Source organism: Melospiza georgiana, chromosome 14 (assembly GCF_028018845.1).
Source record: "Melospiza georgiana isolate bMelGeo1 chromosome 14, bMelGeo1.pri, whole genome shotgun sequence".
In the NCBI taxonomy this organism is placed as follows: Eukaryota; Metazoa; Chordata; class Aves; order Passeriformes; family Passerellidae; genus Melospiza; species Melospiza georgiana.
Genome location: NC_080443.1, coordinates 1634801 through 1656772, shown reverse-complemented (window position 1 = coordinate 1656772; position 21972 = coordinate 1634801). Strand labels below are relative to the sequence as shown.

The following is a 21972-nucleotide window of genomic DNA, read 5'->3' as shown; positions in this document are numbered from 1 at the left end:
TTTGGGTTGAGTCACACCTAAGTGTACACAGCTAAGGGTTTTTTCTTATAAAAGTGTGTCACAGGTAAATGTATATTATAGTTTCTTAAGGGATAAAATGAAATCTAAATATAGAGTTGCTCTGGAGGTTATTAATTCTGGGCTTGGGAATATGTGAATAACACGGGATTATTTGAGTTCATTGCTCCAAGTGCCTCTTCAGTACATAATTAATTTCTAATGCTGCTTGCAGGGAACTCTTTGGTCTCTTTAGAGCTTTGCAAGCCAGGAAGGGTGTGTTGGCCTTGAAGAAGCAATGCTGCCTGGTGTGGAGAAGAGTCAGTGTCAAAGTTTATCAGCAAAACCAGAATTGGTGCCCTGTGCAGCACCTTATAGTCAGAGATTTTGGCTCCTTCAGCCTAATGTGGGTGGCACAATTCAGAGTTGTTCATGTTTTCAGAAAATTAACCTAATATTTGGGGTTTGTACTGCAGTATTTCTAGAGAATATTGCAGAACCATACCTTTTAAAAGAAAACAAAAGATTACAAGTGCCATAATACATTAAAAATAGTGTCAAGAAAAACAGAAACTTTATTATATTGGAGAATCTAGAAGTAGAAATTTTGCTGGCTAACATTTAGCATTAATGTGTGATCCTTCTTGAAAGAGCAAAGATTGGTTTTTAAAGCTTTTTTAAAAATTGCATTCAGTGTCATCTTCAGTTTTGAGGCTTGTGTTCACACAGAAGATGAACTTCATGACATGCTAATACTTTAAAATGAGGCTGTGTCTGGACAGTAATTTTTTGGTATGTGTGTCATTGCTGAAATCATGGCTTTACTTTGATTCTGCTTTGATTCTGACTATTCCATTTCACACATGATCTTTCTTTCTGAGGCTATTCAATGTCAAAGATAAAATCTGAAGTGTTTAATCACTGAGTATCCATTGAGAATTTGTTTGATGTGAATTGGCCTTCTCTGTTAGCTGACAGAAATTAGTGTGGCATCTGCTGTCTTTAATGAACATGTGCTAAGTGAACTGTGAGAGGCTTTCCAACCAAGTGTGAGTTTTTTATTAAAGCAGTTTGGTTGAGTTTTAATCTGGTTTTAAATTTACATTTTCTGCTGTATTCTGAAGTATGTGGCAAATGAGCATGAGGGGTATTGTCCTTTTCTTAGAATTACTGCTCATGTTAGTGGCAAAAATGCTTTCTTGGTTACTTCTTTCAAAATCCTCTTTCTTCATTTTGCAAGTTTTGTTGTGGGAGGCGAAGACAAACCAATGGATGAAGCATAAAGAGTGTTGAAGGAGGTGCATTTGCAAAACACTGACATTGGCAAAGAAGGATTTAGCAGAAATTGGTTTTTATCCTGGCTTCTGTCAATTCTAAACTTATGTTTGTGCAACACATTCAGATTGTTGAGTATTTGGCTCTGAGGAAAGAATCTCCCTTAGTTCCTCATCCTCAGATTGAAGTGCTTACTGCAGCCTCCACAGAATTTTGTGGCACAGCAAGAAGAGAATTCTTTCTAAAAAATGTCAGTGGGTGGATGGGGGTGGTTGTCTTGCAAACCAAAGCAAAACATTCTTAAGGCCTTCCTTGCTTGTCCTGGAAAACGCAGAAACCCCAACAAAACAACAAAAAACCCCCAAACCATCCATGCAGTTGCTTCAGGCGTGGTGTGAGAGCTGTGTGCCCACGGTGTGCCCGTGCTGTCCCATGGTGGTGGCAGCTGTCCCTGCTGCCTGGCACTGGCCTCTGGGGGGATATATTTACTTTTATCCACTGGGCAAACTTTATTTTCAAGTACAGCAAGTGTTAGGGTTTTGTCCTGAATGGTGAATTCAACTCTTGTTGAAATCAGAGTGCACACGTGTTAATTCATCCTCTGAATTTAGAGTGACCTGTCATTATCCCAGTTCCCTATTTGTGATTGCAGCACCAGGGGATTTTCCTTCATCTCTTAGCTGCTTGTTTTATTGTGCTATAAAGGAATGATAAAATGTGTTTTTATATGAAATACAGTGTACTGATGATGATAAATGTGAAAAAGGCAGGCATTTTTGGAGAGTGGTAGAAATCCTGAATCCGTTCTGTTTTGAATCGATTTAGATCTCAATTGGTAGTGAATTTTAAGTAATAATCTTTATTGACATGTCTTTCAAAATCACACAACATTAATACTCTGTAATTGTGTTTGAGGTTGACAAATGCATTCCATCTTCTCGTTTTGGAATAGTGTATCATGAGTAAAAAATGTAATAAAATGTTTGAGGTGCTGTTTGCATGTTAAGCCAGTGGCCTGCAAGGGTTTCATGCTTTTTTTGGGGTGTCTTAGTCATTTTGATGTTAGAATCCTTGTAAAAGTGCTCAAGTGTTCATTGTTGAATGGGACAAATCCAGAAAATCATACACTACTTTGCTTTTGTTTTTGCTCCCTGCACAGTGCCCTGTTGTAAACTGAAATCACACATTCCTGAGCGTAAACCGATCGTGTTCCCAATGGAAATGTCAGGAATACTTGTGGCTACTTTCAAGATGTGCAAATCTATTTATTTTTTTTCTCCCCACTTGTTTTTCTTCGCAGCTTTTGGCGCTGACGGCGTTCATCTGCATAGAGACCATAATGGAATGCTCCCCCTGCGAGGGCCTTTACTTCTTTGAGTTCGTCAGCTGCAGCGCTCTCGTGGTCACCGGCGCTCTCCTGATTTTGTTCAGTCTCAGCCTCCACACAAGAATACCCCAGATCAACTGGAATCTCACTGTAAGTTCATTTGAATCCTCACTGGGTTAAAAATAGCTGCAAATCTGGTTTAAGTTTGGTCTTTGGGCTTTGCTTTCTCCTGTTGTTTAGTATTGTGTATGAGTGTTCTTTATGCTGGGTAAAGTATACATTTTACTTACATTTATTTTGAATGCTATCAGCAGAATGAGCTGTGAAATATGGCAAGTTAAACTGCACTAATAGAACTAAAATCGTGTTCTGGTAGATTGTCTTTGGGAGGACAAGCTTCTGCTAATGCCAGCAATTATGCTGTGTGGGTGAAGTGGATAAAAATGCAGCCTGTAGTTATTTAACTTTGACAGATGCTGATTTACAGCAGAATGTTGTTCTCTCTTAACCTGGGGGTTTTTTATATTAGGACAAATTTGCTACATATATTTTCTTACATAGACTAATATAATCATTGGGCAGTAGTGTATAAATTAAGTGCTTTCTGTGAAAATTGGGTGTTTTGTATTGCCTACACACCTAACTATTAAACATTAACTGGCAATGCTTAATCTGTTCTCAGATATGAGGAGTTTTAGGAAGAGAACTGCTGGTGGTGCACATTCCTTTTGTACATGTCTCTATTTTCGTGCTGTATTCTGAGTTAAACTTTCAGACTGGGTTGCATAAACACAGGTCACAAAATCAGCATGTTAAGTCACTAGCAAAAGATCTGTCAGCTTCAAGGGCAATATTTATACCAACTTCTTGGGACAGTACAGATACAGTTGTGCCAGTGTTCTGTGTTATAACAGTAATTTTGCAAGTACTGTCAGAGTCCCAGAGGTTTTTAGGCTTCTGTGTGGTTTTAAAAAAAAATTTAAAACGTAATTTATTAATGTAGCAGTTTGCTTAGTTTCTCAGCCTAAATGACTTGGTTAAATTGAGACTGGAATGTGGAATGAGGTGATCCCTTCTACCCTGGGGCTGCACAGTCAGTTGATGAACTCCTTCTAGGAGTGCTTGGTGGATAGATAAGGTGTTGTGTGCCTGAACTGTCCAGAAATGATCCCTTTGTGGTGGCATCAATTGTGCCTGCATAGCACCTGTTGGGAGATGTTTTGGGGAAGGGGTGGGGTTAAAAATCCAGTCAGTTGTGCTTTGGGGTTTCTTTGTTTTGCTTTATAAAGTGTTTCAGTTTCTGAGCAGTGTCCGCGCTCTGCAGCCTCGGTGGCCCTGGAGCAGTGAGAGCAGGTGGGGATCAGGCAGAGGGCCCTGGGGTCCCTGCAGGGCTTGGCTCAGCTCTCACGGCACACCAGAGGCAGCAGGAGTCTGCCTGGAGCTCCCGAGGCTCCTTCTGTGAGCTGGGCCCTGGGGATGAGGCGCTGCTCCCGTCCTTGCACCAGGGCTCCCCACAAGTGAGGAGGGAGCTGAGCTGGCGGCTTGTTGCACTGATGAGACCATCCTGCTTCCCGGTGTTTCTTACAGATTTCAGCAATCTGATTAGATTTAATTTTTATTTATGACTATTGGATTTTAACAAACAGTTGGGACTGTTTCTCTGGCAGGAGTGGGAGATTACCTTCGGTATTCAGAGTGTTTGGGACCATTCTGTGATTCTACAGCTGTTTCTGCTCCTGCAAGTACAGAGTGAGGGATCAAAGCTTGCTCATAAAACACCTGTGGGACATTACTTTGGCCAAGTTAGTAAGAAATTTAAGAATGTAGGGTTCTGGCTGACTTTTTTTTCCTTTTGCTTTTTTTGGCATTTTATTTTTTACAATTTAAATGTATGTTCATACATTATTTGCCTCTTTCAATATTTATTACTTCCCTGTGTTTTGGTGGTTATTTTTATACTTTTGCAGCCTCTGTATATGACAGAGTTACTACAGGAGTTGCTTTCTGAACAACAGTCCTTCACATCCCTGAGTGCCTTAGGAGAAAGTCACCCCTGCTTATGTATAAATTCACCAAGATACATGCTTTTAAAAATATATATGACTTTATAATGCATATTTCCCTTATGGAAAGTCTCAAGCATTGCTTTTAGAAGCTGTGTGAGAAGAAGAGGCTGTTGCAGTGCTTGAAGGAATTCAACTGACTTAAATTTAGGAAAAAATCCTTCTTTAAAAATAACAATTCTTCCTAGGAACCATTGCAAACATTTGCTTTCAAATGATCCTCTGTATTAGAAAGTACCTGGCCATCATCTGCTATTATCCAACACAGGATTTTTTCCTTTAAAAGTTTATTAAAATTAGAATTCTTTCCAATGTGTTGTGGATATTGGCAGATGTCCCTTGTCCCTGGCTAGAATGAAATGTGGATGAGTATGGACTAGGATCTAACAGATATGCAAAGGTGCTAAATTTTTAAAAAATGTATCTTTCTAGCCATTTGGGGAAAAGATATTTGTTTAGATACTAATTAGAGACTTGCCAGTCATTTTCATATTTTCCTGAGGTGAACATGCAAGAAACAGGGAGCAGGTGAGGGCAGAGAAGAGCCTTGTCTGGGTGTGTTGGAGAGGGGCTGGTTTGTTCCTGCAAGATGAAAGAACAGCCCCTTGTCTGTGTTGTGCAGCACTATCAATAATATGCAAAAATGCCAAAGCTGGGGAAGCTGTCAGTGGAAATTTCCATTTCCTTTGTGCCTCAGAGCTCAGAGGGAGCCCATTCTGCAGGGAGACAGGAGTGGCCCAGGGGAATGGGGAGCACAGCAGCTCCTGCTCCACCAGGAGCTCGGGCAGGGTTGCTTTCAGAGAGAGCTAATGAATTCTGCTGTAGTTTAGTCTTTGCCTAAATTATCTTTTTCTTTTTTCTAAAATTCATGATTTGCTTCTCATGTGATGTACAGGGAGATCTGAGGGTCTGGTATCCAAAGGGTGTGTGTGAGCTGGCAGCCTGCAGGAGCAGGAAAGGTGCTGGAGTCCTGGGGCTGGGCTGGGATCCTGCACTGGGACTAGGCTGGGATTCCTGCCCTGGGATCTGCTCCTGGAACTGGGATCCTGCCCTGGGATCTGCTCCTGGAACTGGGCTGGGATCCTGCCCTGGGATCTGTTCCTGTAGCTGGAACTGGAACTGGGATCCTGCACTGGGATGTGCTACTGGGACTGGGATCCTGCCCTGGGATCCTGCCCTGGGCTGTGACTGGGTCTGGGATCCTCTCTCCTGCTCAGGGAGACACCTCAGTGGTGCCAGGGAGCTGGGAGCACTGGAATTTGGCAGTGTCCCTTGGGTGGAAGTTTGTGTGACAAGGGATACCTGATTACCTGAGTACCAATGTAAATCATTGCATGATCAGTCTGTAGAATGAGCTGTTTGTCAGTGTATAGGGGAAAAAAAAATCTTCCAAGACATTTTGACCATTGATTTTTTGCTTTAAATTATTTTCTTGGAGCACTCACTGGAGTTATGGAGTGTATTTTGGGAGTCCAGTTGTGGCTGCAGTTTTCCAGCTCAGAAGTGAGGCCCAGAGCTGAGCACAGCACAAAATCAGAGTTCCACTGGACTCAGCCCCAGGGAGCAAACAGGGACCCAGGTGTGTGTTAGAGCACACAGGGCAGCTGGGGAGTTCTGTGCTGCCTGAACACTGATTTCATCATCTCTGCAGAGCTGCTTCTTTTCTGTTTTTGCAGCAGTGAAACCTTCTGTAGCACAGCAGCTGACACTGGAAGGAGTCGGCAGAAAATTTCATGTGACAAAACTGAGTGACAAAACTGTCCTGTGCTGCCTTGCCTTGCACAGTATAATTACAAAGCTATAGCTCAAAGTCCTTCACAGGACAATCTTGATTTTTATTTATATTTTAATTTATTTTTTCCCATTTTGTTTTGAAAAAAACATTTTGCTTTCCTTAGCTGTTGAATGAAAAATTAAGTCAGTCATCCTTGACCTTTATACTTACTTCTTTCAAAATAGCAGTACCTGTTAAGGATAAAAGTGAACATTTTATGTGTTTAACAACAGTTGTAAGAATTAATTTTCTCTTGGCTCTGCATGGACTGTTCTGGTTTGGTGCAAGGTGTAAATGTTACTCTGTAATAAATGCAGCCTCGAGTTTTAAATACAAGAAACATTATATATTTTGGTAGTTATTGCAGGTGTGGTCTGTTGCTTTGTGACAGTAACTTTCTGAAATTTATATTCATGGGCTCTTCTATTGGGGAAGCAGTGCTTATGTGTATCTTGTGTTTACCTAGGTAACTGTAAATATACGAGGGAAAAAAGAGATGGCAATTAATGCTCATAGGGTTTATTTGGTTCTTTCTACCTAGCACTTATTTTTGCTTGATGAACCATGTTTCCATTTTTAATTGCACTGCAAAATACTCAAACAGTGTTTAATAACAGAACAAAATTCTGGGAGTTCGACCAGAGGTGCTTGGTTTAGAGGACTGACTGGTGTGTTTGTAACCTTCAACTTGACACCTTCATATAGAAGCAAGGGAAGATGTTCCCAAACCTTGCAAATAAAGTACTGGTTGGAGGAAAAATTAAGGTCATTGTAAAAAAAAAAAAAATTAAAAAATAATAATTAAAAAATATTAATAACCACACTCCCCCTCCCTTTAGTTTTGTTTAGGTTTGCTGGTTTCCCCTACCAGCAAACCTAAACAAAACTAAAAGGAAATGTTACTTTGAGCTCTGTCTTCTATGGAAGATAAATCAGGCGTCTGATTGTGGCACTGACTTCTGTCAGGTTGGTGAAATGTGCAGGCTTTGCTTCCAGAGTACATCAGTTTAGCCACTTGAATCTCCATCAAGATGTAAACTTTTGGATTTCAGAAAGCAAATGACAAGAGCAGGCACCAGTGTAAATGTGGTATCTCTGTTTACACGAGTTTCAGCTGCAATGTGGCACAGTTTGCCTTTTAAACAGTACCTGGGCACTTGTGCAGGGTGATGTACAGGACAGAAGGGCAGGAGTATTGATTGAATGGTTCCTAAAGCTTTGTGTGAGGCTGTGGGGAGCTGTGGGTGAGGATGTGTGGGTGCTGCGTCAGAGGCAGCTCTGGTGATGTCCCAGCCTGGAAGGAAGATCTCAGCAGTGCCCTGGTGCCAGTGGCCCCTCTGTTATCAGAGCTCTCACTGGTAGCACCAGTTCAGCTTTTCCATCCTCTGTAACCCAGGAGCTGAACCTGCCTGGACCCTCAGAAACCAGAGTGTGGGATGGTTACAGGATCATGGAATGGGGCTTTCAGCATTCTTCTGTTCTCTTCACACCAGAACAAAAGCGTTGCCCTCTTGTAGCATAAAATATTTTTCTTGGCATAAGCCCATCTTCATCCACGAGTTACAACATCTCCTCTGCCTTGTCCTGCCCTGAGTGGGACAGAGAGCAAATCCATGGCCTTGGAAACTCTCAGCTGGACTGGCAGGACCACTGGGACTGAGCAGAATCCTTGCAAATAAACTAGCAAGTGACCAGGAGTCATTTGTTCACTTGAATTATTTTGGAAAGGAGAAAGGAAGCAGCAGAAGCCTGGAGTGGGTTTGATTCAGCTCAGGGATTTGATTCTGTTGTGGATGGCAGCTCTGCACAGGATTTTATGGCACAGCATTCTGTCTCATGAGGTTGCTGTAATTTCAGCAGAAATTCTTCTACCTCTGTGATGTGGTTTTACTTTGTCTATAAATATAATAGCAAGAGCTTCAGCTCCATCATGGACAGATTTGAAGCAGCTCATCTTTTTCCAATTAGTTTATTCTTCCTATTGTCACGATTATTCATTTTCTCTTACGTGGAAAAAACTTGCAGTATTTTAGGGAGTGTCCTCTGCTTCTTGCTGTAGTTTGTTTTCTTTTATTTCTCCTCTTACTTTGCCCAAAACTACTGAGGTTTTTTTTGCTTTTCTTATCTTTCTGCTCTAAGTAGTAGCTCCCATATTTTGGATTGAGGAGTCCATTGCAGTTTCCATCTGTGATGTTACCATTACATGTGTATGTGACAGTGTCACTGCTGTCATTGCTCCGAACGCTCCAAAGTCTACTCTGAGGGTAGAAAATATTTTTCATTTTAGCTTTCTTCAAAACCCAGCCTCATTATATAAATGTGAATCAGTTGTAATTGCATTAGAAGGGTTTGACCTAAACGGGGAAAATGGAGTTGCAAAGATGAATAAATTGGAGCTTCAAGATAGAATCACTTGTTTAGATTTAAATTGTTGAATTCTCTGTGTAGAATTTGATATTCTTTGTAAAAATTAAACTAGAATAAAATGCCAGTGATGATGACAAGTTGCTGCTGTACTTACATCAAAGTCCATTAGAAAAGGCATCAGCAATTTAATTTCAGCAGGATTTTATATTTTGCAGGTCCATTTGCAGCATGGAGCTAGGTGATCAATGTGCCATGTTGGCCCTCTTGCTTACACTGAGCTCCTTTGGAAAGGTCCCCAGGGTGACAATTCTGAACCTCAGAGGTCAGCAGGATTAATTAATGAGTTCATCTGACCCCAGAAATCACAGACCATCATGTGCCATCCATGTAGTCTTTAATTATGGTGCTAAGGAAGCACAGAATGTGTGTGTGTCTGAAAAAGCATAACCTGGGTTATACGAAGTGAAAGGGTAGAATATTAAATACTTTTAATATTTGGCTGTTTGTTCTGATGCTTAGGTCTCCTGCATTTAAAATTAGCTTCATTTTGAATACGACTTCTGCATTAACTTGGCAGCTGTTGGTTTTGTTTTGCTGTCAGTTTTGCTGGCTGTCTGATGTTAAGCTTTTAAAACAACCAGTGTTTTTAATTGTTTGAGCACTGGAGTCTTCGTGCACACAGCTCAATCTTTTTAATATTCAAAGCAGTTTAGGTTCTTTTGATTCATACTGTGAGAAATTTTCTCCTCCTTTCAATAACTTCTGAGGCTCTTCTCTGTATCCTGTCCAATTTTTCAACATTCTTTTAAAAATGTGGATACTGGGACAGGGTGCAGTGTCCCTGGCAAAGGTAAGATTTACCACCTGTTGTGTCCATAAGTCCAAAGGAGTGCAAAGTGATTTTTGTCCCTATTTTTGGTCATGGCAGCACCTCTTGAGATGCCTGCCTGCAGTAATTACCAAGTTCTTCTGAATTATTTCTTCTGGGATTTGTCTCTGTTCTGCAGGTCCTTCCTGTAGATGCCCCATGTACTCTGGTAGTAAAATACACAACTTGACCTTGAGTTGAATTAATTTCTGGTTTTTTAATTATCCAGGGGCTGCCCTCTCCTCAGTATGTAGTTTCCCCATTCTTGGTGGCACACATATATTTACACTGGACTTGCTGGAAGTGCTGAAGTGGGTCTGTTGCAGGTACAGTGAGAGTTCCCCTCCAGTGGGAAAAGGTTCCTCAAAACAGATTGTGCTGTGTGAGTAGCACAGCGCCAGAACCTTCTGCAGTGCCTGTCTGCAGCATTCTGTGCTGGTGGCTGGGACAGGAGATGTTTGGGGCAGGCTGGACAGCGCTGTTCCCTCCAAAACCTCCTTGTGCTGTGGAACTGGAGCACAGCTGGGGACTCACACCCACAGCAGTCACTTTAGAATTACATCTTAAATCTTTTGAGCCTGGCCTCTCACTGCACTTCACAAGATGCCCTTTGGGAAAATAATAAAATAATTATTAAAAAAATGGAAAAAGTGAAGGAGCTGTAACAGGAAGTGAGCCTGCCTTGCATGTGGGAGAAGAGAGTCAAATAGAACAAATTGTCCTTAAATTCTAATTGTTGTGATTGCTTTTATATGGTGGGAGTTGTCATATTCACTGTGGTTTTGTGTTTTTTTTTTTTTTGGGTTTGTGTGGGTTTTTTTTGGGTTTTTTCTTTACCCCAAGGCTGTAAGTAGCACAACAGTCTTGAACTGAAGGTTTTCTGTCAATCCCTTCTGTCTGTGGTAGTATTCACTTCTCACAGATTTGATGTTTGTGCTGAATTGTCCTTTCCTGATCCCTGCAGCCTTGTCTCACCTGTTCATTCATGATGGCTTTGTGTTTGGGAATGGTGTTCCCCAGTTCAGTGGGAGCATGCAGACAGTGCAGGGTCCACACACATCAGATGTGAAAGGTGTCCTGATAACACTCTGAGCACCTTGTCCTGAACAAATCTAGACTTTCTTTCTTCTCTTATTTACACCTTTGGGTATTTTTTCCCTCGAGTCTGATCAGTCAGTCTTGTATTGATGTAATCACTCTTGTGCAGACACCTGCCATTCAGAATGCTTCCTTTGGTTCCAGTGACATGTTCATGACCCTGTTTGAGGTGAGGCAGGGCAGCATCACCATCTGAACACCAGTGACAGGAATTGTGTGGAGCAAGTTGTTTTCCTTTGCTTGGAGCAAAGCAGTTTTCCCTGAGCATGATGCAGTGTGTGTGTTCTAAAATGTCTGTGTGAAATACCAGTTTTATGCAATAAATAGGTGAAAACCTCTGTTCTTACCCTGCTGGCAGCTGTTACTCCCAGCAGTGGCACAGGAGGTGCAGTTTTGTTGAGTGCAGGAGGGGTGGGAAGGCTCCTGGCAGGTGTGTGGGCTGTGCTGGGTGTGAGCAGCACACCCAGGCTGGCTCAGCCCCGCCGGGCAGGGTGAGCCCTGTGCTGCCAGCCCCGAGGGGATGTGCCAGGGCTGCAGGGTGCTCGGTGCCCTGGCACTGCAGCTCCACTCCTGCTGCTCCTGTGGCACAGCCTCTGCCTCCCTGGGACACCTGGGCCACCAGAGGATTGCTGCACTTCTTGTTCCAGCCTTCTGTGTCATCGCTTCTGATAAAGCGAACAATCATCATTTAATAATGCTGCTGAATTTATTTTTTTAGGATCTGGTCAACACTGGACTCAGCACTTTCTTCTTTTTCATTGCCTCTGTAGTACTGGCTGCTTTAAACCATAAAACTGGAGCAGAAATTGCTGCTGTGGTAAGAATTTCAACTTGTTTCTATCTGACTCTTACCTTGTATTAAAATTAACTTTTACTCATTGATTGAATACACCTGTTGCCTTTGCCATCACAATTTGCTTCTACTTTTACAATTTGCTGTGAGATAGTTCTTATTTTAAGAATCCTTGGAGCTTAGTCTGAAGGCCTGAGGCAAGAAGAGCAGAAAAAAGACTTGCAGAGAACACTTTACAGTTGAACTCACCTTTCTCTTTGGTGCCTTTTCTTTGGTGCTCTATGTTGCGAGCCTATGGAAACGATAGAGCCAAAAAGTAAGAAGTTGAAGCTGCTTATGCATAATTTGCTTTGTTCTTGCTCAGTACAGATGATTTTTTGTTCTTGGAGTGAGTGTAGCAGCGCTTCAGGGTTAAATCTACAATGGTTGGTTGAAACAAATTACTTTTGTGTGTGAGTTGGCGACCCCTTATTATTGTTTTTTTTTCTTTTTAACCTGGTTTTTAAAATCACACGAGTTCTGCAGAAGCATCGAGGCTGATGCTCTGGACTTGGCACTGTCAAGGAATGAATGAGCTTTTGGATAAAGAGCTGGTTTCTTTACAAGGGAGTTCTTTACCTTGAGCTGTACTGCAGGATTTAATTCTCATGTTGGTAGTCAGAGAACTCTATTTTCTGGGATCATTGATCTCAGCTGCTTTTGCAGATTCTGTAGTTTATTGAGAAGAAAAAGTGTAATTTCCCAGGCCACGATGATTTATCAGCGCAAATAACGTGGGAAGCGGAACTCGTGAGGGCTGTGCCGTGAGGCTGCCGCTGTTGTTTCCCCGTGCCCCGTGTGTCTGTGCCCGCAGGTGTTGGGGTCCCTGGCCACGCTGGTGTTCGCGGTGAACTCGTGAGTGCTTTGCTGTGAGGGTGCCGCTGTTGTTTGACGTGCCCATGTGTCTGTGCCCGCAGGTGTTCGGGTTCCTGGCCACGCTGGTGTTCGCGGTGAACGCGGCCGTGGCGGTGCAGCGCTGGCGGCTGGGCCGGCGGCAGCAGAGCCGCCAGAGCAGCGAGTACGTGCGCGCCCGCAGCGAGTCCCGCGAGGTGGTGCACCGGCCCGAGATCCAGCGCCTGGACGCCTGAGGGCCGCCCCGAGGGAAAAACAGCGCCCAGCTCCCTCACGGAACAAGGCTTTGGCTTTATTTAAGCAGGAAAAGGTGCATCGAGGCTGGCGAGGATGCCCAGCCCTGCACGCGTGCAGAGGTGTGTTGAGCCAGAAGCTGCTGTCGTGGAGGCAGAAAATGGTGGTGGTTCCAAAGGAAGATCCCCTCAAGGCCTCCGCATAGACATGGGCATATATTATATAGCTCCCAGAATATATAATGTATGTCTGTTCTGAAGTGTGTCACTGCTTTGGATTACCTGCACAGAGTTCCCTTCCCTCTCTGGAGATGCCCTGTTCCTGCAGCCGCCCCGGGGACGGAGCAGCCCTGCCCGGCTGCTGAGGGAGGAGATGGAGCCCCCAACGTGCCAAGGAGCCAGGGGCACTCAGCAATAACTCAGCCAGCGGGGCCCGTCCGTCCCAGACTGTGTCTGTCTGTCTGTCTGTCCTCCTGCCCCGAGCTCTGCCCAGCTGCCTGCCTGCGGGAAGCCGTGCCAGAGCTCTGCTGGTGCTGGGCAGGGCCCTGCCCGAGCCTGGGGGCACCGAGGGCACGGAGGGGCTGCCTGCTCCTCTCGGGACACATTCCAGTGCTCATTCCAAAGTGGGAAAATAAATGCGTTTAGGAGATGGGGTGCACAAAAGGGGCTTAAGGGGCACAGTAGAGAACGAAGGGGTTGTCATCCTACAGACTTACATTCCAGCTGTGGCTTTCTTTTTCTTTTTTTTCCCCCTTTTTTCTTTTTTTTTTTTTTTAAGGTTCAGCATTTCCAGAAGTTTTTGCTAGAACTTGCTTTCCCTCTAAGCCCAGGGTAAGCAAGAACTAGCAAAAATGTATGTGCTTTTAAAGTGTTCCTAAGGTTGCAATGTTGCGATTCATGTAAGGTAAATATTTCTTTTTGGAAGGATGGTTGTTCTGAAATTAAAACTTAATTGGTGGTAAGTGAACCTGATTTTTATTTAACTGGGTGTTTCTGCAGATTTTTTCCCCTTAGGATTCTTTGAAAAATGAATTTAGCTAATTGGAAAATAATATGATTGTATTGATTTGTTTAGAAATAGTTTTACTTAGCTGAAGTTTTCTTTTTTAAGTTTTCCTTGTACTTCCAGTGAATGAATTACATTTTCTCTACTCAGAACTCAAATTCAGCAGTAATTGGCTAGATAATGTCACAATATTATTAGGAAGGTGTCTCTTGATATTTTCCTGTTTCTTTGGTGTTTTCATCTCTTCAGTGCATTATTTGGCATTTGTGTGCCTGAGTGAAGACAGTGTGTGTGGGAGGAGATCTCTAGAACTAAACTCCTTTGTGGTGTGAGGAAAATGGAAATCTGTGCAATTGTTGGGATGGTTTGCCATGTGTGTCCTGCTGGAGCTGCACTGCTCAGGTGAGTGCAGCCCCTGGAGCCTTAAGGACAATGGGCAGTGTGCTGGGTGAGGTATTTACCATGAAAACCAAGTCACACCAAACAGGAGATCAGGAGAAGTGCCTGGGCTTTTATAGTACTGGAGGGAGCTGGGGTAGTGGAAGTGTGAACCTAATGCTGCAATGTTCAAATTGAGCAGCAGAGAATTATTTTGATGAGTGAAAAGGTGACAAAGGTGATGCCTTTCCATTTTCAGTGTATTGACATCTATAGTGCATTTCACCTCAGTGGCTGAGAAGAAGATTAAAATTCAGAGTTACTGATGAGGTTAAGGAAAATTTGCATTTTCTTAGTGATTGATGGTTTACCAGTTCCTACAGTAACACTTCATTGTGCTTTACTGGATGCTATGCCAAAGGGAACACCAGTTTAAGAGGAGATGGAACCAGCTCTTGGTGCTGGGTCAGAGCAGACATTCCACAGAGGGTTTCCTCACCTGGGTGCATTTCCTGAGCAGCACATGGCAGTTCCATGGCCACTGTGGTAGGAAATAACAATTTGTTATTGCCAGAGCTGCTGTGGCAGCTCTGCTGTTTGCCAGCACTGGCAGAGTTTGCAATGTCAATGATTAAAAGAATTTTTAAAAGTAGCACAGGCATAGCCAGTCAGGAATTTTAAACTGCCATCAAAGCAGTTTGGATAAAGATTGTAAAGAACCCCAAGCAAACCCAAACCAGACAAAACAAAAAACCAAACCCAAACATCCCACACCAAAATCAAGCCGAACCCACCTACTGAAATAGAAAACAGAGTTCTCCAGAAGATCCGTGCTGTTGGAGTGGAGCTGCCATCTGCAGTCAGGGAGCAGGATGGTGTCCCCAGGGGTTTGTCAGGAGTTGTCCCTTCACTGGCCAGGGCTGGAGGAGCATTCCCAGACCCTCTCTGTGCTCCCTGAGGCTGGGGCAGAGCTCTGGGAGCCTCTCTGGGTTTATGAATTTGCACCTTTCAAACCCTGCACCTGTCCTGGCCTAGGAGAAGGGTACCTGGGGTTTGCTGTGCAGTGAGGGCCCAGCCCCTGGAGCTGCAGGGACAGGAGCAGAGTGGGGCAGTCACAGGAGGGGTGACATTCCTGCAGCTGGGAGTGCCAGGATTCATTGCTCACATCGTGCCCTGAGCCTAGCACAGCTCTCAGGTGGAATCCAAAAGAGAACAGTGATTTAAAAGACACTATCTGATTCACTTTGTGAAACAAAAGCAAATGTAAATGTGTAATTTCCTTGTTTTTGGGACCAAAGATGATTTTAGTATTGTATAGTATATTCTTTCTAAAAAATCTTAAGCACTTACTGCTCTGCAGAGACATTATTTACTATTTGGATTATCGAGAAGGGAAATAAAGTAGCTGTGAGAGACGACTACATTTGAAATATTAAGATCATTTGATGTATCCATTTCCCCTGAGTTAATTTTACACAGTGTATTGGAGAGGTACTTCTTAAAGACTGTTACTTAAACTGCAGTCACACAAAAAACCCTTAAGGAAGAGAAGAGGGTAGAAAGTTTAATTTTTTTTAAAACTTGCTTAGAGAAGTGACATTAAATTGCTTCTCTCAGCCAGTTAGTCTTGCTTGTAATTGCTAGCACACAGGGATAATTTCTTTTTGTCCTTAAGGGTGCTGTTTAGCTCCATAAAGGGACTCAAACCCCACTGTAAATAGAACTAAATGAAAGCAAACAGTTGAGGCTGGTAGGAACAGGATGCTTGGAACAGTGAGGGTTTGGATGGGTGCCCTTTGGTCAGAGAGCGTTTGTGTGTATTTCTGGGTGTAGAAATGACTGAATTGTGCCCCTGTGCAGACATCCCAGTGTGTGTTGCACAGTGAGCTCTGCCTGGAGCTGCTGTCAGTGCTGTAGGAGCCTCTTTGCCTCTCCTGCTCAGCTGGGCTTGGTGCCATGTCCTTGAGCTGTGCAAGCAGCCCCAGCAGGAGCTCCTGAAGCCACAGGGGAACTCACTCACGTGTCTGAGTAAAGCCAATCCCTTCTTCCTTTCCCCCTTTTCATTTGGAATATTCATGCCTCATGGATCAAATGCTTTAATATTTAATTCTTGCTAAGCCTCTGTTGGTCTGTGCAGTGCCAGGAAGATCAGAATGTGTCCAGTATCCCTTGGTGTCAGCTGTGGTGCTCTTCCCTTTCCTGCTGGCTTGGTGTTCTTTCTGTGGTCTGTGGAATGCTGGGGCTGCTCTGAAATTCCTGGAGTGACCTCCCTGTGCCTTCTGAGACAGGCTGTGGCCCCAGGGAGCTGAGGCTGCAGCGTGTGCTGCTCACTCCTTCAGGAGCACAGCATCAGCACAGCTCTGTGCCTTGGCAGCAGCTCCTCATCCTTCACTTTCGGGTGTCTTTCCGTGGGATAAAGGAGCAGTGTGCTGCTCTTTCCTTGGCTTTGTCACTGTTGTGACAAACACTTGCCAGGGTTTGTTGGTCACTCTGGTCTCATGGCACGCTCTGGCATTGTTTCAGCTCTCTGGATTCCATTGCTGCTTCCAGAAAGGGGAGGGAAAGGTTCCCACTCCTCCCTGGGTAGCAGTTTATGTTCCCCGTGTGGATTTCTGTCCATGTGCTGATTTCCCCTCCCACCAGGGCAGAGCCAGAGGTTCATGGAGTGCTGTGCACACAGCAGAGAGAGGATCTGCTGCCCTGGACTGTTCTGCCTCAGTTAAACACCAGCTTTTCATGAGCTTTAAGGTCCCTAAATGAATTTGGTCACCTCTCCACGCTTTTTGGGATGTGCAGGCACAGCAAATTCTTACCCAATCTGTGGCTTGATTAATGCAATTCTTTCTTTCTCCCTCTTCCTTAGGCCTCTTTCTGTATCTGCTATTTTCTTGTCTCATGTCATGTTGTAATAATTTCTACTTGTTTTCTTTCATGAGAGAAAAAAAAAAATGACCAAAAATCTAAAATAAGCAAGAATAATTTAGGGCATAATTAAAAAAATGAAACCCGACTTAATAGCAGTTCAGATAGTGTAGGAAGTAATATTGTTTCTCCTACTCAGCTGGGATACTGATCAGCTTGGAGGAGGAGGAAGAACAGAACTGTCCTGCAAGCTCTGGAGCCAGAACTCTTCAGTGGCCGTGAGGATAATGAAAAGTGTGATCAGGGGTTGGAGATGTGAGAGGGACCCTTGGCAATCCAGAGCTCTCACAGTGAACATGAACAGTCAGAGCCCCCAGTTCATTCAGCCATGGGCATCTCAGGGGGCTGGGAAGGGCTGGGATTGCCCAGGCTCAGCTTCCAGAGGGGATCCAGGGGCACGGCTGGAAATCAGGCACTTGGCTTGTGCTGTTTGTGGCATGAAATGATGGATTGTTCACTGGCTGGAGGGCCAGCAAAGCTCAGAATCACTGTGCAGGTACAGGTGTCCTGTGGGTGAGTTTTAATGGCAACAAAAGCATTTTAAGCTTGATCCTAAAGTCAGTACAAAAATGCATGGAACTTTGTAGAAATTATACTTTGCAAAAATTATGCCCTATTGCTCTCTTTATTTTGACAGAGGGATTGGTTAAAATGAATTTATACACATACTCAGGAAATCTCTGAATGATGTTTTAGAGGGTTTTCCTGGTATATTATTTTTATTTTCCCTGTCAGCCACTTGGCCATCTTGATAGATCTGCTTGACCTAGTCAGAGTGGTGCTGTCCAACCTGAAAGGGTTCCCTTGTTTTGGTCTTTTTTTTTTTTTTTTTTTGGTTGTATTTTAAAAATCTGTCTATAATTTAACCATTTGTATGCTAAAAATAATCTTAAAAAAATCTACTTACACTGTGATTTTTGGTAGCCTTTAATTTAGAGTATACAACACAATCTAATTTTCTTTTGGGATATGCAGCTTTCAGAAGTGTTCTTATATATGCCCAGAAATGAAAGTTGTCTATTTATCATAGGAATGTGATTAGATAAAGTAACCTATCCAGAATCCCAGTGCAGCTCTTTCATATGTGCTGGATGGACTAGTTAGTGAAATTGCCTTTTAATCTCTATGGGTTAATAAATATTTTTTTATAACTAGCCACAGATATTCCTTTTTAAATTATACTTGGCAAACAGAAGATATTTAATTTTATATACAATATACATAGTTACCTTGATTGACATATTTATAACATAGAGCTTTGTGTTTACTATGAAGGTTTTATCTGTACCCCATGGACCTCACGGGTGAAACTTTAAAAAGTCAGTTAGCATTTATGGAAGGTTGTGGGAACTTTCTTCATGGCTTCATGATGAGGACAGAGGAGCATTTAAAAGGCAATAGCCAGATTGTTTTACAGAGTATCTTATTTTTTGATTGGGGCTGGTCCCTGCAGCTATTTTAATAACATCTGGATGTGAGTAACAGAATGGAATATGAGCATCTGCCTCTTCTGACTGTCACAGGCTATTGTCTAGAGCACAGGAAATTTCAGGGTATTGTATTGTTTTGCTTCGGACAAATGTCTCAATAGACCTATTTAATTAAAACCTTCATGTGTCTGAAAGAAAACATCCTCCCTTAACTAGGCTGATTTATCACTTTTGGTACCCCTTTAATCCCAAAAGTTGTGTTGTCTAATATTTTAAGCGATGTTCCAGCTATCCTGATGTCTGCAGGTTAAAGTGGTCCTGGCTAGCACCCTTTTGTTACAACAATTGCTACCTTCATTTTTCTACTGTTTCTACTTTAATCTTGAATGTTTACCAGTTTCTATTGTTGGATCTTGTGGAGGGAGAGTCTCTTAGCACTACAGCTCATCCAGCTTTAACTCATACATCACAGTCCTGGAGTAAGAAAATATTTTGAAATATATATTGTGGCCAATTTATTGCATTTTAAAATGACTTCTATACTTAAGACACAACATTTATGACATAATAGGACGAATGACTTAGCTAATCATTGTATCTGTCTAGACTTACTCTCTTTTGTGTTAGTGTCATTTTGAAACTATTTGTATATGTTGAAGTTTGTAAGGGTTCAGGAACCCACAATAAAATAGTAAAGTATGTATTTATTTCTCATGATAATGCTCAAATTTGATTTGGAAGTTGACACTTTGTATGTCTTTTCACAGAATTGTAAACAAATACCGAAAAACTGCTTCACCTAGGGTGCCTTCCATGTGTGGTACTAACACTTGTCATTCACAGGAATAGAGATGTAAATTTATGAATCCAGCAAACACTATTTTTGTAATGTGAGTCACTGACACAGCTCTGGCCTCGCTGTGCGTTGTTCCCACCACCACCAGGTTTGTGGCTGCTGTGTCACTGCCTTCCCTCCACGTGCACTGGATCTGGTCCCTGGGGAGCCACAGCTTGTGTCTCCTTTGCTCTGCCCCTGACACAGTCCTGGTGCTCCAGGTTCTGTTCCTTGGGCCTCGTGAGGGATGCTCAGGGTGGGGTGTCTGTGTCCCCAGGGCTGACCCTGGCTCATCTAGACCGACTGCAGCCCAATCCAAACATTCCAAATTTAGCTCATAATTTATAATTTACAGCTTCTGAGGAGGGAGCATCCAGGCCTGACCAAAAGACTTTATCTCTCTGGGTTACAGGTGCTGTATTGACAGGTTTGTAATTGCAAACAGCTCAGAGAAATTACGGAAACACCAGGTTAGAATTCCATTCAGGCTGAGCAAAGGGGATGCAATTTTCCTTTTTTCATGAGCACAAGTGTGCTGTGCAATACCCTTGGTACTCTGGAGTACAGAACCCTTGGTGCATCTCAGAGTGGTGCCAGGGCAGCACCCAGCTGTGTCCTGCCCGGGCCTGCGGGGTTCCAGCGGGCAGCACGTGCCCCTGGAGCCAGCTCACAGCCTGGAGAGCTCCCATTGTCCTGCAGGGCTGGGGCTGCAGCAGCTGCTCCAGCCGAGGTGGTGCCTGCAGCTGGGAGCGCCTTCCTGCGTGCCCACAGCTGAGCTCCCTGCTGGCACAGCTGCAGCTGCCAGCCCTGCCTGGGACAGGAGTCCTGGGAGTGCCTGACCAAGCTCAAAGGCAGGTACTCCACAAACACAACCTCCTTGTGTAGCTTGTTTCTACACCGGTAACCATCTCTCCATTGTTCAGTTCTTTCTTTGGTGTCTGTGCTAATCAAAAAACACAAGCTGAAGAATTGTAAAGTCTTGCAATACACAAAGCAGTCTTGGTTTTAAAATCCATGCTGTTGCAGCATAATTTAAATGGTGTATTTATCAGTTTTAAATGTCATTTTGCTTTTCCAGTCTTTTGTATATGGGCACAATAGTTTTTGTAAATTTTTTTTTTATTTAGTTGTCTTTCATGTCTTTTCTTTCTGGTACTGGAAGATTTGAGCTCTCTGGGTTTTCACGGTACTCTTCTGATCATTCTTCATAGTGGTAAAAGTCTGTATTTTTGTATGTAGGAGAAATGGAAGTTTTCTAACACTTATCCCAATCAATATAGTACAGAATCATTTGTGAAGGACTTCCTGTTTAATAAATGGACATATTAAAGTACTAAAACTGTGTCTTCATCTCTGAACATGGCCTGGGCTGGGGTAATTTTCTTCCAGTGGCTGGTGTGGGGCTGTTTTGGATGTGTGTTGGTAATTCAGAGATGTTTTTGTTAATGCTGAGCCAAGGCTTTTCCTGCCCCTTGTGGTGCCATGCTGGGGAGGGGCTGAGGGGACACAGCCAGGACAGACGGCCCCAGCTGACCACAGGGGCATCCCACGCCTTATGGCATCAGTATTTGAAGGTGGAAGGAGGAAGGGGTTTGGAGTGATGGAGTTTGTCTTCCCAAGTCACCCTTCCAGGGGATGTGGCCCTGTGGCTCTCCTGGAGGTGCTGCACACCTGCCTGCCCATGGGAATTAATTCCTTGTTTTGTTTTGCTTGTGTGCACAGCTTTTGCTTTCTCCATGAAATTGTCTTTATCTCACCACAGGAGTTTTCTCACTTTTCCCCTCCCCATTCTCTGCCTGACCCCAGTGGAGGAGAGCGAGCCCTGCCAGGGGCTTGGGAGGGTCCTGGGCTCCAAACAAAGCCAGGCAGCTGCCAAAGGCACTTAGTGTGTGGGGGGAAACTCCCACCACGGCATTCCGGGCTGGGGCTGTCCCTGGGACCCTCCTGGGGGCAGGAGAAACCTCGGCAGAGCCTTGGGGAGAGGCAGTGGAGCAGAGGGAACGATGGAGCAGAGGGAACGTGGAACTGCTCTCAGGCTGGGGCTGGGATTGCTCTTGGAGCAGTTCTGGTGTGCTGCCATGGCCTGCAGGGCTCCATCCTGGCTCTGCAGCTGCCCATTGGGGACTGGAAAGGGATTTTGGGGCTGAAGTGCCCCAGGGAGTGGGGAACACTCTGCTGCCTCCCGGGCTGGGGGGATTTTTGGTTTCCAGGTGCTTCAGGCACAAGGTGGAGGCACTGAGCCGGTGCAGGTGAGAACTGTGGAGAGGCATGAGGGATGGGTGAGTCAGGATTTGGGAATGTGGGAATGTGGCTGCAGCACTCCCAACACTGGGGAGAGGGAAGGATTCCCTGAGGAGCCAGAGGCTCTTACAAGGGGCCAGTTCATTTTCCCTGTGTGGGGCTGTCAGCAGCACTGTGCATTACCCAGGGTGGCATCCATGGTGCTCCTGGGGCAGGAGAAGCTTCATCAGCTGTCAGATTAAAAAAAAAATAAATAAAATAAACAAAAATTGTCTGACTTTTAGTTACTGGATCTTCCTTCAGTCTCCCGGGAAGACTGTAATTAATTTATTCATGGATCAGGCTAACAAAATGTGATGGGCTGTGTCCAAAATCCATAAAAGAAAAGGACAAGTGTTTCCTGGTGAAAATTAACATTGGAATCTATTTTCCTCTTCATGGAAGTGGATTTAAAAATTTACTTTTTAAAAAAAA

General features: G+C 43.8%; 1 protein-coding gene across 1 annotated transcript in view; it reads left to right on the top strand.

The window, feature by feature from the left end:
- Positions 1–13653, top strand: part of CMTM4 (CKLF like MARVEL transmembrane domain containing 4) — a 28127-nt gene extending 14474 nt beyond the window's left edge. The window contains exons 2-4 of the mRNA XM_058034268.1: positions 2573–2749; positions 11488–11586; positions 12519–13653. Coding sequence (XP_057890251.1) covers positions 2573–2749; positions 11488–11586; positions 12519–12689 — 447 coding nt within the window. The 3' untranslated portion in view covers positions 12690–13653. The remainder of the gene's footprint in view (positions 1–2572; positions 2750–11487; positions 11587–12518) is intronic.
- The last annotated feature ends 8319 nt before the right edge of the window (positions 13654–21972 follow it).